Raw genomic sequence first — 15,671 nt, 5'->3', positions numbered from 1 at the left:
TTTTTAAAAATCGAGAAGTGATAAAGGGTAGGCAACTGGGGTTAGGTGACTTGCCCAGTCATATAGATAAGTATCTAAGGCCAGATTTGAACCCAGGACCTCCTATCCCCAGGCTTGGCTTTCTATACACTGAGCCACCATATGCCCCAACACTTTAGACATCTATTTCCTTTGATGTCTTTTAAACCTAAAAGTTGGTTTATGCCTACTTTGGAGTACTGAGTGTCATTGGGTAGATGAGGTGGCCAGAAGGACTATCACCCTATATCTGAGTCCTCCTTGACTGTGTTTCCAGCCAGCCCCAAAGTTCTATAGTAAGCAGCTCTTTCCAACTCAGTAGGCTCCCAAGAGCCAAGGATGTCCTTCTGCTTCTCCGTAGCCCTCGTGTCACCTAGCACCATACCAGAACATTCATTTTGGCCTGAACCAGTAGTTTTATTAAATTGTAAGCCAGGAACAAGTAGGCAGTAATAAATGAATATTGAATTGCATTATCACTACAAGCAACTACAGTGATATTAAGGATGAAGATGATTATTTTTTCACGTTTCTATCAAGCCTTACAGATTACAAGGTATTATCCTGGCATAACAACCCCATGAAGGAGGTAGTGCATATATTAGGAGGAAGAGGAGGAAGAAGAGCAAAAGGGTGTAAGAGAAAAACTGTTGGTTTGGACTCAGCAGTCATGAATTTGAGCCCTGGCACTCACACTTCATAGCATGGTAACTGCCCTATTGTATTACAAAAGGACCATTTTTGCTTTAAATGAAGACAGCACTGGACTTTGGGTCATCTTGCCTTTTCTACTGCTCCCCTTTTTTAATTAAACCCTTATCTACAGTCTTAGAATCCATACAGTGCACTGGTTCCAAGGCGGAAGAGTGTCAAGGGCCAGGCAACTGGAGGTTAAGTGACATGCCCAGGGTCACCCAGCTAGGAAGTGTCTAAGGCCAGATTTAAGCCCAGCACCTCTCATCTCTGCCTGGCTCTCTATCCACCAAGTCCCTAGATGCCCCCATTTCTCCCTTCGTTTACAAAGACTATATAACTTGACGCCTTGTTCACATCGACACCTGCTTTACCATAAGGAGGCATAAAATCTTCAGTGGGTCAATTCAGTAAACCATGGAACTGTTCATTACTTAGGAGCAAAGTAACAGGAACCAAACTGAACTTGCTGTAGTTCAAAACCTGACCTTGTCCACGAAGCTTCCTAGATAATAAGCCTAGCCAGAAGTGAACTCTCCCCAACTCTGAATTCTTAGAACATTCTTGTCTGTTCTACACTTGTGGCCCTTATTCATTGCCTTGTATTATAATTCTTATACTCATTTATTTCTTCTAAGTCTGTCAGGTCATAGAGAAAGAGGTCAAGTGCCTGTCTTTGCATGCAGAAGGTAATCAAGAAGCATTTTGTTTCTCTGAGGCTTAGTTTCCCTATCTGTAAAAGGAGAAGTAATAATGTTGGCAGCTATGTTGGTATGGTTAGAGAGCTGACCTTGAAGTAAAAAAAGATCTGGTTTCATTCCCAAATCCAAATATAACAGGTTCTGTAACCCTGGCTAAGGCATATAGCCTCTAGGTACTCTGGCCAATAAGACTATAGAGGATAGAGAGCCAGGCATAGACAGGAGGTCCTAGATTCAAATTTGGCTTCAGACACTTCCTACTTGTGTGACCCTGAGCAAGTCACTTAACCCCCATTGCCTAGCTCTTACCACTCTTATGCCTTGGAGTCAATACTTAGTGTAGATTCTAAGACAAAAGGTAAGGGCTTAAAAAATTATATATATATATATATATATATATATATATCTGCAGCAAAAAAAAAAGGTACCTATACATCAGTGGAGGGAATTTCCCCACCAGGAGTTTCCTAGATAGAAGAAATCCCAAATACAGTCCAAAATAATAATGATGATAATGCACATACTATATAAGCTCCAAGGTTTTTATGGAGCAAATGTTCTAAAAGCATTAAAGGACCAGAGTCTGATTTATAGATAAATAGTAGATCAGGAAGATGAAAGAACCTCCCCAAGATCCTCTTAGCTAGTAAGGCAGCAGAGCAAGGGCTTCTACTACTCTTGTCACTGTATCCCCTTTCCAATCCCCTCTTCCACCCACCATCCCCCCACCCAAACAGTGTCTTCTCCTCTGAGCTCACCTTCCATCTACTCTGTCTGTATCCTGTAGGTGCCTCTATATTTACATGTTGTCTTCCACATAGACTATAAACTTTTTGAGGGTAGTGGCTTGTCTTTGCCTGTCTGTGGCTCCCCAGTGCTTAAGAAATACTTGCTGATTGACTCATCTACACTGTTCTATTACAAAAGAACCATTTTTCCTTTAAGTGAAGATGGCACTGGATTGATTATCTGGTCATGAATCCTCCCTTCTTTTACGAAGACTATATTCTTGACTTGATATCCTGTTCCCATAGCCACCTGCTTTATATAAGAAAGTATAATGCCTTCAAGGAGTCAATTCGGTGATCCACAAAGTTGTTCATTACCCAACAGGAATCTAAGACAAATGATGAGCCAAAAAATCAAATGACAAATTCCAGTTTCATTCAAAGCACACCAACAGTTTTCCCATCAGGCAAATAAATAAAGCAAAGACTATGTGCCGAGTGCCTGAATAGAAACAGGTCGGCCCTGAAAGACATCGGGCTTAAATAAAAAAAATTTTTAATAAAAATGGAACATGTATTCAAGTTCCAATTAGCCACTTTTCAGGCTGCTGCTCCTCACTGCCACTGATATGACATATTGTAACACTGATTTACTGTGGGAAAGGGCTGGCACACCAGAAGAAATTTTAGTGAGTTGATCTTATCTGGGAGACTGAATTAATCAATTCTCCTACCCTGGCAGGAGATATTGATATTAATGGCACATTTTTTTTTTTAGGCAGAGAGAAAAAAAAATAAGACCACATCAGTGACTGATGTGAGATCACCCAAGGCATTCGAGTCTGCAGCCAGATGCCGAGGTTGTAATTCTTCCTTGGCGAGCCTGGCCACCCTCAAATGCCTACAGGGTGCAGCACCAGGGAAGCTACTGCTGGGCCTGGCGAAGGGGTAGCTTCTGCTTACCTTCACTACGGGTGGTGTTGGCGGAACCACAGGCATGATGGGAGTGGCAGGAGGAGGTGGGGCCACAGTGGGAGGGACCGTGACAGATGGGACATTTGCAGTGATGGTTGGCACTGGAGTTGCTGCAATCACTGGCGTCTGGGAGACAGCGGGAGGGACATTCTGAAAGGGAGTCGGTGGGGAAACAGAGGACACGGCTGCTGCTTGCTGTGCTCCTTGAAAGCAAGATAAAGAAAGATAAATACATCTGATATCTGCTCTCCTCCCTCAACCAAATCCAATTAGGAACCACCCTGAACTTGCTATATTTAAAACTTGACCTCAGTCCATGAAGCTTCCTCCATCGTTCTAGCTACAAGTGAACTCTCCACTCTGAATCCTTAGAACATTCTTGCCTACACTACTCCCATGGCTCTTATGGAGTGTCTCATATTATAATTCCTTGGGCTATTTCTTCCAAGTCTGTTGGCTCATAGAGAAAAGGACCAAGTGCCTTTTTTTGCATGCAGAAGGTACTCAATAATGGCAAGTGAATAAGCATGGTGATAAACTCTGCAACAGATCAGAAGGAGTGAATTCTCTATGGATATTTTCTTTTAATTTTTTTTAAACTCTTACCTTCCATTTTGGAATCAATATGAAGTAATGGTTCCAAGTCAGAAAAGTGGTAAGGGCTAGGCTAGCGAATTTAAGTGACTTGCCCAGGGTCACACAATTAGAAAATATCTGAGGCCAGATTTGAACCCAGGATTCTCCTGTCTCTAGGCCTGGCTCTCAATCTATTGAGCCACACTTAGCTGCCCCCTCTATGTATCTTTTCAACTAAAATCACTAGTTTATGCAAAGCCTAAGTTGGGGAACTCTGCCATAACCTGGATGACAACAGCACAGTCAAACTCTTACCAAGCAGGTCTTTCTTCTCAGTGTCCATTCCCTTGGGGTCTCAATTCATAAATCACTCAGGGCCACCAAGGCTCAGAACACTGCACATCTGGTTAATATAGCTTCTGCCCTTCCTCCCTCCTCCCTTCAATCTTGTTGGCAAATGAAGGACAATTGAGGAGAGGCAGTACCTTTCATTTCCCACACACATCAGATTTAAGATAAAAGTTTTTGAAGGGTTTTTAAAAGTGCTTTACAGTTTGAAAAACCATTTGCATAAAATATCTCATTTGATCTTCATAACAACTTCATAACAACTCTGTGAAGTAGGTGCTATTATTATTCCTCTTTTAGGATGAGGAAACCGAGGCTTAGAGAAACTGACTTGCCCATGCTCTCATAATATTAAGCATCAAAGGATTTAAACCCAGGTCTTCCTAACTCCAAGTCCAGCATTCCTTCCACTACATCAGCAGTTCTTCAAGTGTGGTCCTGGGGTTCTTGGGAATCTCCAAGACCCTTTCAGAGGGTCTGCAAGGTCAAAATCATTTTCATAATAATACCAAGACATTATAATTTTTAATACAGTAAACACTGACAGATATAGCCCAGAAAACCAAAAGTTCTTGGGGAGGGAGGTTCCTCAATAATTTTTAAGCATAAAGGGGTCCTACACCATGCTACCTTTCACATTTCCCCCCTCTCCTCCTCCCCCCCAGGGCCGTCAGGAGTAGTGTGTTCCATTCATCAAAATTACTTGTTTTTAAAAAAAAAAACACTCATCCCTACAAGAGAGGAAAGCCTAAACCACTAAGATATTTTACTGCACAAACTCATTCATAAATTCATTGCTTTTCATTCACCATTTGCCAAGTATGGACATGACACTGTGCTAGGGATCATGATGTTTTTGATGGGATGTTTAAAGGGTGTTTTGCTTGTCCTGCAGCAGCAATGATCTGTTCCATAGATAGGTTAGCATGAGACCAAAGAGAAGAGATTAAAAAAATAGGATCACTCTCATTGTAAGGCTACTTTGGGAACAATAGGATGTCAATTTTTTTGTTCCAAATTTCCAAAGGATAAACCAGGTGATAGCAATTCTACACCCCCCAGTTACCTGTACTCTGTGCTCCTGCTGCTGGTTTTCGACCTTTGCCCTTTGGAGCTGGTGGTAATAATTCCACTTCCTCTTGGGGCATCTGGGCTACCTTCTGCAGAAAAATTTTCTCTAGGGCCTGGGCCATGAGGACTATATCATCTGTGGGCTGGAGAAACAGAACAAGGACTGGCATCAATGCTTAAACACAATTATTTTTGTTTTGGTAACTCCTATTTACTAAATCTTAGTTTCTCATAAAAATATATCTCAAGGTCAGGAGAAACAGATAAAAATTCAGGAAGCAGGCTCTTTCAACAAGGTAATGTAATCAAATGGAGGTAGGGAAACAAAGTCGATAATTAACACTGATAATTCTTGTTCTGACTCCAAGGCTATTCAATTTACCTCAATACTTTTTTTTAATCTAAATTTTTTTTTGTTACATTAAAATACCCAAGGTACTCTTTTCCCTCTATGAGAGAAGTCATCATTTTACAAAAAAGATAGATGTACCTATAAAACTATGTCTTGATTTTTTCTATTTATCCGTTCTTTCTCTGGAGGTGGACATACACAAATCCCTCTTCAAACAATATTTCTGTTGCTGTATAGAATGTTCTCTTGATTCTCCCCATAATTTCACGCAGGTCTTTCGATTTTTTAAAAATTAATCTATTTGTCATTTCTTATGGTACAATAATATTCCATTATAATCATATGCCACAACTTGTTTACTCATTCCCCAACTGATGGGCATCTCTTCAATTTCCACTTCTTTACTACCACCAAGAGAGCTACTATAAATATTTTAGAACATAAAGGTTTTCTTCCTTTTTTCCTGATGACCTTAGGAAATGAACTTAATAGAGGTATTGCTGGGTCCAAAGGTATACCCAGTTTTATAACTCTTTGGGTATAATTCCAGATTGCTCTCCAATATGGTTGGATCAGCTCACAGTTCCACCAAAATAACTATTTCTGAAAACTGGAATTTGGTGGGGGCTCAGATGAGTGAATAATGAGGGCAAGGGTACAAGAGCTGCATTGGGAAAAAAAATATCAGTAGCACAAGCAGACCAAGGGAGAATATGCTCTGCTTCCAGCAAATAAGAGTCACGGTTCATCCAGAGCTACTCTGTGAGGATGACTCCAAGGAGGTAATGACATTGGCTATTACCAGATCAAGTCCTGAAGAGCTAGAATTAAAGAGGTTATTCTCTGATCTGGGCTCTGACTCACTAGCAACACTGGGATATATCACTTTACCCATACATTTGCTCTTTCAACACCAAAAAAGCTTCAAACCAAGAAATTGGAGCAGAATAAAGCAATGTGGTTACTCCTAAGTGGTATTTCATGTCATTTCAAGAGGACACTTTGGAAGGGTAAATTATCCCTCATCAAAAGATAAAAGCCAAAAGGCTTGGTATTTCTCACATAGTGCTACCACTATAAAAAAGAAGAAAAAAAAGTCCAATCCTTTACCTTGTTATAAATATAACAATTTGTAAACATTGTGTTGAAATCCTGCATACATTCACTCGCACTCCAATAATAATTGTTTTCCAGTCTCTTCTTAATAGTCCCCATGTCCATTGGATTTTTAATTATTTTATGATAATCCTATGGGAAAGATTTTAAAGGTGTTAGTTCTTTACATGTCCTCTAAAAAATATAAAGCCCATTGTAACTCCCTCTTTTGGCAATTTACTGGTCTCCAACACATGGGTGCATCTGAGAACTTTTGGGACTCCTATCATTGGCAGATCAAATCAGAGATTTCAAGTAACTAAAGGGATGGAAACAGCTGTCTACTTCTACCAAGTCTAGCCACTATGCTAAAAAAGGCCTGAGAATTCCTGACTTTAGGGGAAAGAGTTTATGCTCTTTTTACCCCCCATACAGAAAGATAATGCTTTCTTTGGACACAGGTGATGGAAAGGCAGAGACTAATTTTTTTAAAGAATCAAGATTGGTTAGACAGGCAGAAAATGAACCCTAATTCACGCAAGTGCCAGAAGAAGATCTCTCATGGCACACAAAATAAGAAATGATATGTAGATCTACAAATGCTATGCAATGAGGATGCCCTTATCTAAGAGAGCCTTAATGTTTGGTTTTCAATGGATGCTGGCAGTTAAGGCCTCAGGATGTTTGTTGATCAAAATGAAATACGAAACAAAGCATCTTCTCCAAGAAGATGAAGTCATATTACACATCAATATTTCTAGCATCTGAACTTTCTTTAATGGTTCATTCCCTCCATTAATACACACTTTAACCCCTATAACACACTTAGTGTGTAGTGGTTTTTGTTGTTGTTGTTGTTGTTTAATCCTTACTGTCTGTCTTAGAACCAATGGCAAAAGAGTGGTAACGGCTAGGCAATGGGGGTTAAGTGACTTGCCCAGGGTCACACAGCTAGGAAGGGTCTGAGGCCAGATCTGAAACCAGGACCTCCCGCCACTACGCCCGATTCTCCATCCCCAGAGCCACCCAGCTGCCCTCAATGTGTAGTCTTATATTTCCCACAAAATTCTCCTTGCTGACAACCTGGTGATGACCCTCTCTGAACTTAACTAGGACAGTTCTCAGGGCCACTCTGCTAGAATCCTTTCTGGTTTCACAGGACTTGCCAGAACCTACAGCCCCAAGCATGGCCCTTGGAAGTCCAAGATCACCTCCACACCACAATGAGCATCAGAAGGCTTACGGGGAGGAAAGATATTAGCTGGTCTTAAATTCAGAGTTTCCTATAGCTTCCTTATCTCCTCTGAACCTCACCATAACCCTGGGAAACAGGGAGAGCAGGGATTATCATCTCCATTGAGGAAACTGACAAATGAAATGATTTTCCCCCAAGATGACGCACAGTTATTAAGAGCTGGGCCCTGAACCCTCTCCTACCGATTCCAGATCTAGCGCTCCCCAACCAGGCAGGCAGCTACAGGGGGATTCTGGAAGGGCGTGGGTGGCCTGCTATCTAGATCAAGGCTCAAAACATTTAAAGAAGAGCATACTCACAGGTAAATTCAATTTAATTGCATCTACTGGTTGATAGAAGGGCCAAGCAAACTGGTGCTTCCACAAAGTTTTCACCACAACATTCTGCATGTACTGCAGCTGGTTGGTCTTCCTCCCAGGTTTGTTGGGGTTGGTGACTTCTGGGGGGGGCGGATTCACAGGGCCCTGAGGAGCCGGAATCGCTGATGTTACCGTCGACATTTTCTGAAGTCTCTATCTCACTTACTGTCACAGCAGCAGCTAGGAGATTCTCTTTCTTTCTTTATGCTCCCCGAATAGGATTGACATCCCATTTCCAGGGCCCAACCATGCAACCTGTATCAATAGGAAGAATAATAAAGAAACAAACTGATGACACTGGGTGCTAACATCTCTAAAGATTTTGGGTGGCTCTACTACTATTCTTCATGTGACCTGGGAAAGACAGTAAGCTTGTCCCCATTCAAGGGCCTGATTGTGTCAATTCACCCATGTGACAGGCTAGAGTAAAAACAAAAACAAAAAACAACACCCCCCCACCAAAAAAAAAACCAAAAACCAGCCTCTTAGCAACTTTGTTACCTTAGAGCACATTCCAGTCACCATTTGTCTGTAAAGTTTGTTTTTTTCAACCCTCATCTGTCATGTGGTGACCTCTCTCAAAAGATGGCTTAAAAAGAAAATTAGGAGTGCAAAGAAATACAAGTGTTTATAAAAGATAAAATGTGCCCAGGTCACGTGTCCAACTGATATTGAGAGAGAGTGAAAATGCAACCGCATTAAGATGATTAGGCGGCAGGTGGCAGAGAAGCATTCTGGGAGATATTGTTACCTGGTGCCTTCTAACTAATGCTCACTTAGACACCAAGCTAAAACTTCCCCTGCTACCTACTTGTTGGAAGATGATTGGTTTCCACTGAAATCTAAACCTTTCTTGATTGTAGCAATTTAAAAAAATGTTTACAGGTAGAAAATTTTAAAACCGATCTACATAGTCAATGAAATACAGGCAGAGCTATAGTAGAAATATAGACATTCACAGTACTACACAGGCAACTGACTAGCTGAGCTTCACCTCCCTTATATACTGGGATTCTAATGTAACCACGAGAACCAAGGAGAAGGGGTTTGTGATGGTAAAGAGATTGTGACATGATTGATCATTCAGCCAATCAGACTTTAGGAAGGGAATCCACCCAGGGAGAGGCCTAGAGAAGGCAGATATAGGCCTGATCCCTGGTCATCCTGCCCATTTCAGTTTCTTAAATGGAAATCTGAGTATCAAGGAACTAAAAGCCCCTGGCCCTACACAGCACTTCGGTGTCTAGATTTCTGTGAACAATGCCGTCATATCCTGGAAACTTAGGGGGCCTGATAAGGCCAAGGTGCTCCTCCACAAGACAAAGCCAATTGACTAATTCAAGCAGGATCTAAGGGGAAAAACAAAACTAGCTGGCCAGTACCCCAATTGTTAGTTGCAGGATTGGGAAACTGGCTCCCTGGAGGGCAAGGAATCTCAGAGCTTGCTTCTGGCCTGGAGCCTGGAGCCATCTCTGTGGGGGGCTGGGAAAGAAATCAGGGCAGCTATTCCAAGGAGTCCTTCCGGACTGTCTTCACTCATGTGGCCAAGGGACAGGACTCTAAACTTAGACCTTATCTCTTTAGTGGTGCCATGCAGGTTCATCTATCCTAAATTTCGACTTGGAGTTTTCCCGGCTCTTTTTTGAATGAGTTCCCATATTTTAAAAGGGGCCTGCGTGTCATTGCCGATTCACTGTCTTCTCCCTTCAGCTATCTAAGAACTTAGGGAGAACATACTAGATCATACACGTTTTGTTCAATTTCCAGGAGATTCTAAGTAAACCTATTCTCATTCATCATTTATCAACTTCTGAACCAAAGGGCAGACTCATTAGTAATCTGCTTTATTACATAGGCAGGAAAACTGGTTAAAATCTACCTGACATAACCTTTTACCTCTTTCAACTTTTACAAGGAACTTTCAATTCCAACCACTTCAAGAAAGCTTAGTAGAATTTGGATAAAAAAATCCTCTCTGAAACACACTTCTCATTTTTCCAAATCTTGAGATTTCATTATACAATTTCTTCCACTTAAATAAATCCTCCCCTCTCCCCACCTCCAAAAAGCACACATAAGGGAAAATTATACATGTCCATGTAAATATGTGAAGATAAGGAAAGACTAAGCTTTGGTTTGCTATGTATAGAGTTTAGATAAATATTAAGCAATAGAAATGATTTGCTAGTTCAATGTCCAGTGTGTCTATGTTGACTCCAGTGGCCATAGACTGGTTTCATGACTGCCTGGGCCCCTGCTTCATTTCAAACAAAAGGCAGCTGAAAAGTCACCCTAACTCCCATGGACACAAACTGAAACCAATGAGACTACTAGCTCCCTCACCCTCTAGTGGCCTCCTTACTTCAGGGCTGATTTAATTGCTCTTTCCCTGGTTTACTTCTTCAGAAATTAAGGAAACATGAACCTTCATTCAACATTGTCATTTTCTAGATGGGTACCGATTTCCCAAATTTTACAACTGCTTACAGATCTCTAGGACCTAACAGACATCTCCTAATGCCAGGCCTGGGAGGCAGACAGAGGGGAATTAAATTCTCAAACTGGTTACAAAGTTACTAAAGGGAAAAAGAAAATCACTTTATAGTTATTCTGGTAATAATACCAACTCTTTATATTTCTGAAGTTTAATTTCTTAACATTTAATTTCTGCGGTTTAAGTTGTGGAATCTGGCACTTGAAGGGGCGTTGAAAGATCATCTAAATGATAGTCTAACCCTCTGCACCCTTAAGTCTTACAGACCCAGAAAGGTGAAGCATCTTGTCCTAGGTAAACAGGTAAAAGGGAGCAGAATAAAGACTGAAACCCAGGTCCTCTGACCCTAAACCCAAGGCTCTTCATTAAACCACATTTACAAAGTTATTTTCTTCATAGCAACCATAAATATTCTTATCCCCAAATGAGGAAAATGAGGCATTAAGAGTCGGTTTTTTTGTTGTGTTTTATTTTGGTTTTGCCCCATATCAACAATTTGTTAATAACTGTAGCAGGGCTTGGACTCAAAACCAGGCCTCCGGGCTCTAAGTCTAACATTTCTTCCCCTATCTATCCCTCCCACATACACTGCCCCCTCTGCAGCTCCTGTAAACCATCTCCTACATTCTCCCGCCAGAGTCTCCTATGTTGGGAAAAAAAAATGGGGTCAATTCAGATATTGAAGAGAATACAGACTAGCTAACCTCCCTCTGGTTTCCCTGACAGAGAACTGTCACCAGATGATTTTCCCACCATCACTATCTCCAGTCTTTCCTCCAGGCTGACAATAGCTAAGTATTTCCACAGATGCTTAGAACCACAGTTGGATACTGAGTCTCCTCCAGTGGCCTCTGCTCTTCGAGGGAGTCAGTTTCCCTGGGTCACATTGTGGTCAAAAGACAAGAGGTGTGAATACCCATGGCTTCCTCCCTTGGCTTCAGCTAAAAGGCCTGGAAGGTGGGCAGATGGGACAAGAGAAAAAGAAGCAGCAGAGATTTGCAGCTTCTCCAAATGCCAGACAAAGGAAGGGGAAGGAGATGGTGTGAGTGTGATATGCAAGATGTAAGTACCCCTAAGGGAAACAACCCTTAGTTTGTTGACTTAGTTTGATGCCCAGAGGTTAAAACAAGAGTATGAAACTGGAAGAAGAAAGGCCCTTAAGAGTAAGGGAAAGGAAGAGAGAAAGTGAAAGTCTTCTGAGGCATATTTATTCTGCAATTGTTAGTCATAGGGTTTAGGCAAGAGAGACTTAATAAGGCCGCCCCCCTCCCCCCAATCTATCTCCTTATAGAAATCAAGAGGCCACCACTTTCCCTGATGGACAATTTTGGATCTTGGGGAAACCACAACCAAAACCTGCAGCTCTTGTCTTTTCCATTCTTGCCTCTACCTCATTCTCTACTCCCTTCCACTTCCCAAATTAATAATGCTGGCCCTGCCCATCAACGCCTCCCGGGATCTTCATCCTGCTCAGCCTACTTACTACATCGTGGACCTCAAGAGTCCACTCCAGAATTAGAAGACAGATCACTGGAAGCAATCTGATTTGGCTCTCAGTCCTATCTCTCCGGTTCAAAAAGCTGTGTTGGGTCGGTCATTTACCTAACCTCCTTTAACATCAGCTCCTCCTTCCATGCAATGCCTTTCGGCCACCATTTTAACCTAAATTGCAGAGAGGAAAAACCTGGGATGTCTACAACCACTTGGGAAACAAGTGCCAAAGAAATCAAGGCTATGGCTCCAAAAGATTCGTGCCGGTCTTCACAGGGTGCGTGCAAACCACAGAACAGTTGGGTAGGGCAAGACCTTACGCCCCCCAGTCTATCTCTCAATTTCTAGAGAGCCCTTCCACACACTTTTGTCATTGGGGAGGGTGATGAGGAGAGACTATGCAGTCCACACCAGGCGGTTACAATGCCCCAAACCAGAATTCACCACTCATTGATGAGGCCTGAGGAGGAAACCCTGGCCCCTAAAATTAAGAGTTACCCTCAGCTTCCACCCAAGAGTGGAAATTAAAGAGTAGCAGCTTCCCTTCATATGGATTTGATTAAAGAAATGTTGCAAATAGGACAAAGGGGAGGAAAAAAGCCCTCTTTGACCTTTACCAAACACAAACAAACAAAAACTACAACATACTTTCTATCAATGACACAAAAGAACAGATGTGTACAAAGTAATTGAAGTCTGACTTCCTGTTAATCCAAGAAATTCAGGCCCCAGAGCAGAGCTCTGAGCTCTATGGGAGGCCAGAGGAGGGGGAAGGGCAGGAATGGTGTGCAAATAACCCAGGAGGATTCAACAAGACACACTCCATGCTGCTTTGCTGATTTTGCTGCTGTTGTTCAATCAGTCTTTGAAGCCTGAGAGATCAGTATTGTGCTGAAGAAAAAGAATTGCCAAGGACAGACAGAATGCACTGAAGCATTTCAGTTTTGTGTTGCACGTTTGCCAAAAATGGACGCAATGCTAGCTAATACAAGTTAGTGTGGGGTTTCAAATATAATGTTTATTATGGAATTAACCCAACATCAACTCCTCTGGGACTATCCCAGGGTCTTATTACATGCTCAGGACGTGCTACGTTCAGGATGTGCGCGTGAGGACAGAGTTGTAACAAAATCCACAAGTCGGATACAAAAGCTATCTTTGTCCCTGGCACACACCTGCACTGCCAGAGGACAGATGCCCAAGTGCCCAGGTCCCCTCACCGCCACCAACCAGCCCCTCCCTGGTAAGATCTAATGGTCAAGAGGGCAGCTTTCCTAAGTACCCAAACCCAGAATATCCAGATAAAATTTTTTTAAACCCCCTGGGCTCCCAGATTGCCAAAATGACCAAAGGAAACACTGTCCAGTTTCACGAAGCCAAATGGAGGAAAATATTTGGGGGAGGGGAGGAAATGGAAGCAGGCTCTTGGGAGCAAGGGAATAAATTCCTAAAAACCAGGGATAGGATCTGAGAGTTGAAAGGAACCTTGAAAGACATATAACTCAAACCCCTCATTTTGCTGAGGCCCCAAAAAGGGGCAATGACTTACTTTAAAGTCAAGTAACACGGGTAGTAAGTGGCAGACTTGGGATTACAACCCAGGCCTTTGGACTCCAAATTCAGTGCTCTTGCAACAAACTCCAGAAAATTTCCAAGGGCTTGTGAATCTTTTGTATATTCTTAAGACTTCCTGCCAATGAATCATAAAAATGTTACCATGGAGCAGATCCAAAGGTGATGGTTAAACCTACTAAGTAAGCCTTTCTAGGGAAGTAAAAAACAATTCTAATTCTTACTAGTCGAGTAAAGGGTGATAATGATCAATACTGTTCCAATTTATATTATATTTATGGTGGTGCTACTTGTAGTCATCAAGATCATCTAGCTTTTCTCATAAACTCAAACCCCACCTCCTGCAAAGACTATGACACATTTAACAAGCACCTACCTACCGGGTGACTCTGGTTAAACTCCCATACTAAGCCCTTCAAGAGCAGATAATGTAGTTTATCTGTGTTACCTCCCCTGGCACTGGCACTTCACAAAAGTTAGATGAAAAAAAAGGAATGAACAGCCAACTGGAAATATGAACCCATATCTCCAATCTAATTCATCAGAGGGTTAATTATGGTGACAGTCTTGGCAACAGGGAATACTTATACTAGACTGATGAATAAGAGTGGTGCCAATTTAAAAGCCAGGAAGGCAAGGGCTATGGACAGGGATGTTACTACCATTATTCCAACACACAAAACAAGTCACCCTTTTAAAAGCTATCTATCCATCCAGGCCAGGGGGTCTTGCCAATGGGCAGATTCGCATTCTTCCCTTCTGTTAGAATAATGCTGCCAAACACTGGCCTATCAAATGGCTCTATCAGATTAGGAATTGGCCATTTTTTTATCTAAGTCATGCCTACTCTAAAGCAGAGGTTGGTTACTTTGCTGGAAATCCCTCTGAAAGTAGAATTCTTGGGAATAAAGCTAATAATAATAATTTTTTAGAAACATAAAAATCTATATGGTATTGAGTTATCACGAGGGAAATTAATTGCCTCCAAATACAGTGACCGGGCAGGCCAGTAGAGAAAAACTGAATGAGTCACCATCACAGATTCCTGCAATCTAACAAAAGGAATCTATCACAGAACAGAACACCCAATAGGACAACTTTGGTCATTTGTCATCACTGTCTTTCATTGGGGAAAGGGAGGAGTGGGAAATAAATTCCAGAGTGGGCAGGAAAGAGGCAAAAGAAAGGAACCTGAAAACAGTCCTGCAATTTCCAAACAGAATTAAGATCTTAGCGATTTCACACTCTTCTCCTCCAAAGACTAAGGCACATTTAGCAAGCACCTACTGGGTGACTGGTCATTTCTTGACCAATCCAAGGATGCTTCTTAGCAATACAAATTGTAAGCTGGGAAAAAACCTCACTTAAGAGTTGATTTGCAACAAGACCACAAAGGAGATGAACATACATGAAATTCAAGCCTTGGCTACTTGTGGTCATTAAGATTATGTTGTATTTTCTCATAAACTCAATTCTACTTTGCCAGAATGTCACTCAGTTTTACTTTGTTTTCCATCTGTTTCTGTGGGCCAGCCAAGCGATGCCTTCTGCTTCAGTCTTTTCCAGAGGTGACTCCAGTGGGCAATTTAAAATCTCTCACCTGTGTATGGAACACAACTGGTCAGAACCACCAACCTGATCATAGACTACCTCGCTCTGTTACGCCCACCACAGGCTGGGGCTCTTGCAATAACCTCATGTTTCTCCTCTCTCTAATCCATCTTCCACACAGCTTCCCAAGTGATTTTGCTAGAGCACAGGTCTGACAATGCCACTATCCTGCACAATAAACTCCAATGGCTCCTCTATTTTATCTTGTGTCAAATAAAAGCCCTTCCTTTTGCATGTAAAGCCCCTCACAACTTGCCTACTTCCTGCCTTCTAGCCTTACTATATAGTCCTTTCCTTCAGGTAATCTACACACAAACTGGCATGCTGGCTGA

At 41.9% G+C, this 15,671-nt stretch overlaps 1 protein-coding gene across 2 annotated transcripts in view; it reads right to left on the bottom strand.

The window, feature by feature from the left end:
- BRD3 (bromodomain containing 3) overlaps positions 1-15,671 on the bottom strand; it is a 50,083-nt gene that overhangs the window by 24,421 nt on the left and 9,991 nt on the right. For both annotated transcript variants that reach the window (XM_044663946.1, XM_044663945.1), the window contains exons 2-5: positions 8,112-8,426; positions 6,573-6,710; positions 5,106-5,253; positions 3,104-3,318 (exon numbers count right to left, since the gene is read on the bottom strand). In XM_044663946.1, coding sequence (XP_044519881.1) covers positions 3,104-3,318; positions 5,106-5,253; positions 6,573-6,710; positions 8,112-8,312 — 702 coding nt within the window. In that variant the 5' untranslated portion in view covers positions 8,313-8,426. The remainder of the gene's footprint in view (positions 1-3,103; positions 3,319-5,105; positions 5,254-6,572; positions 6,711-8,111; positions 8,427-15,671) is intronic.

The sequence above is a fragment of the Gracilinanus agilis genome, chromosome 2 (genome assembly GCF_016433145.1).
Source record: "Gracilinanus agilis isolate LMUSP501 chromosome 2, AgileGrace, whole genome shotgun sequence".
Classification (NCBI taxonomy): Eukaryota; Metazoa; Chordata; class Mammalia; order Didelphimorphia; family Didelphidae; genus Gracilinanus; species Gracilinanus agilis.
The sequence above is the reverse complement of the archived record's forward strand: the minus strand, read 5'-3'. Positions and strand labels throughout refer to the sequence as shown.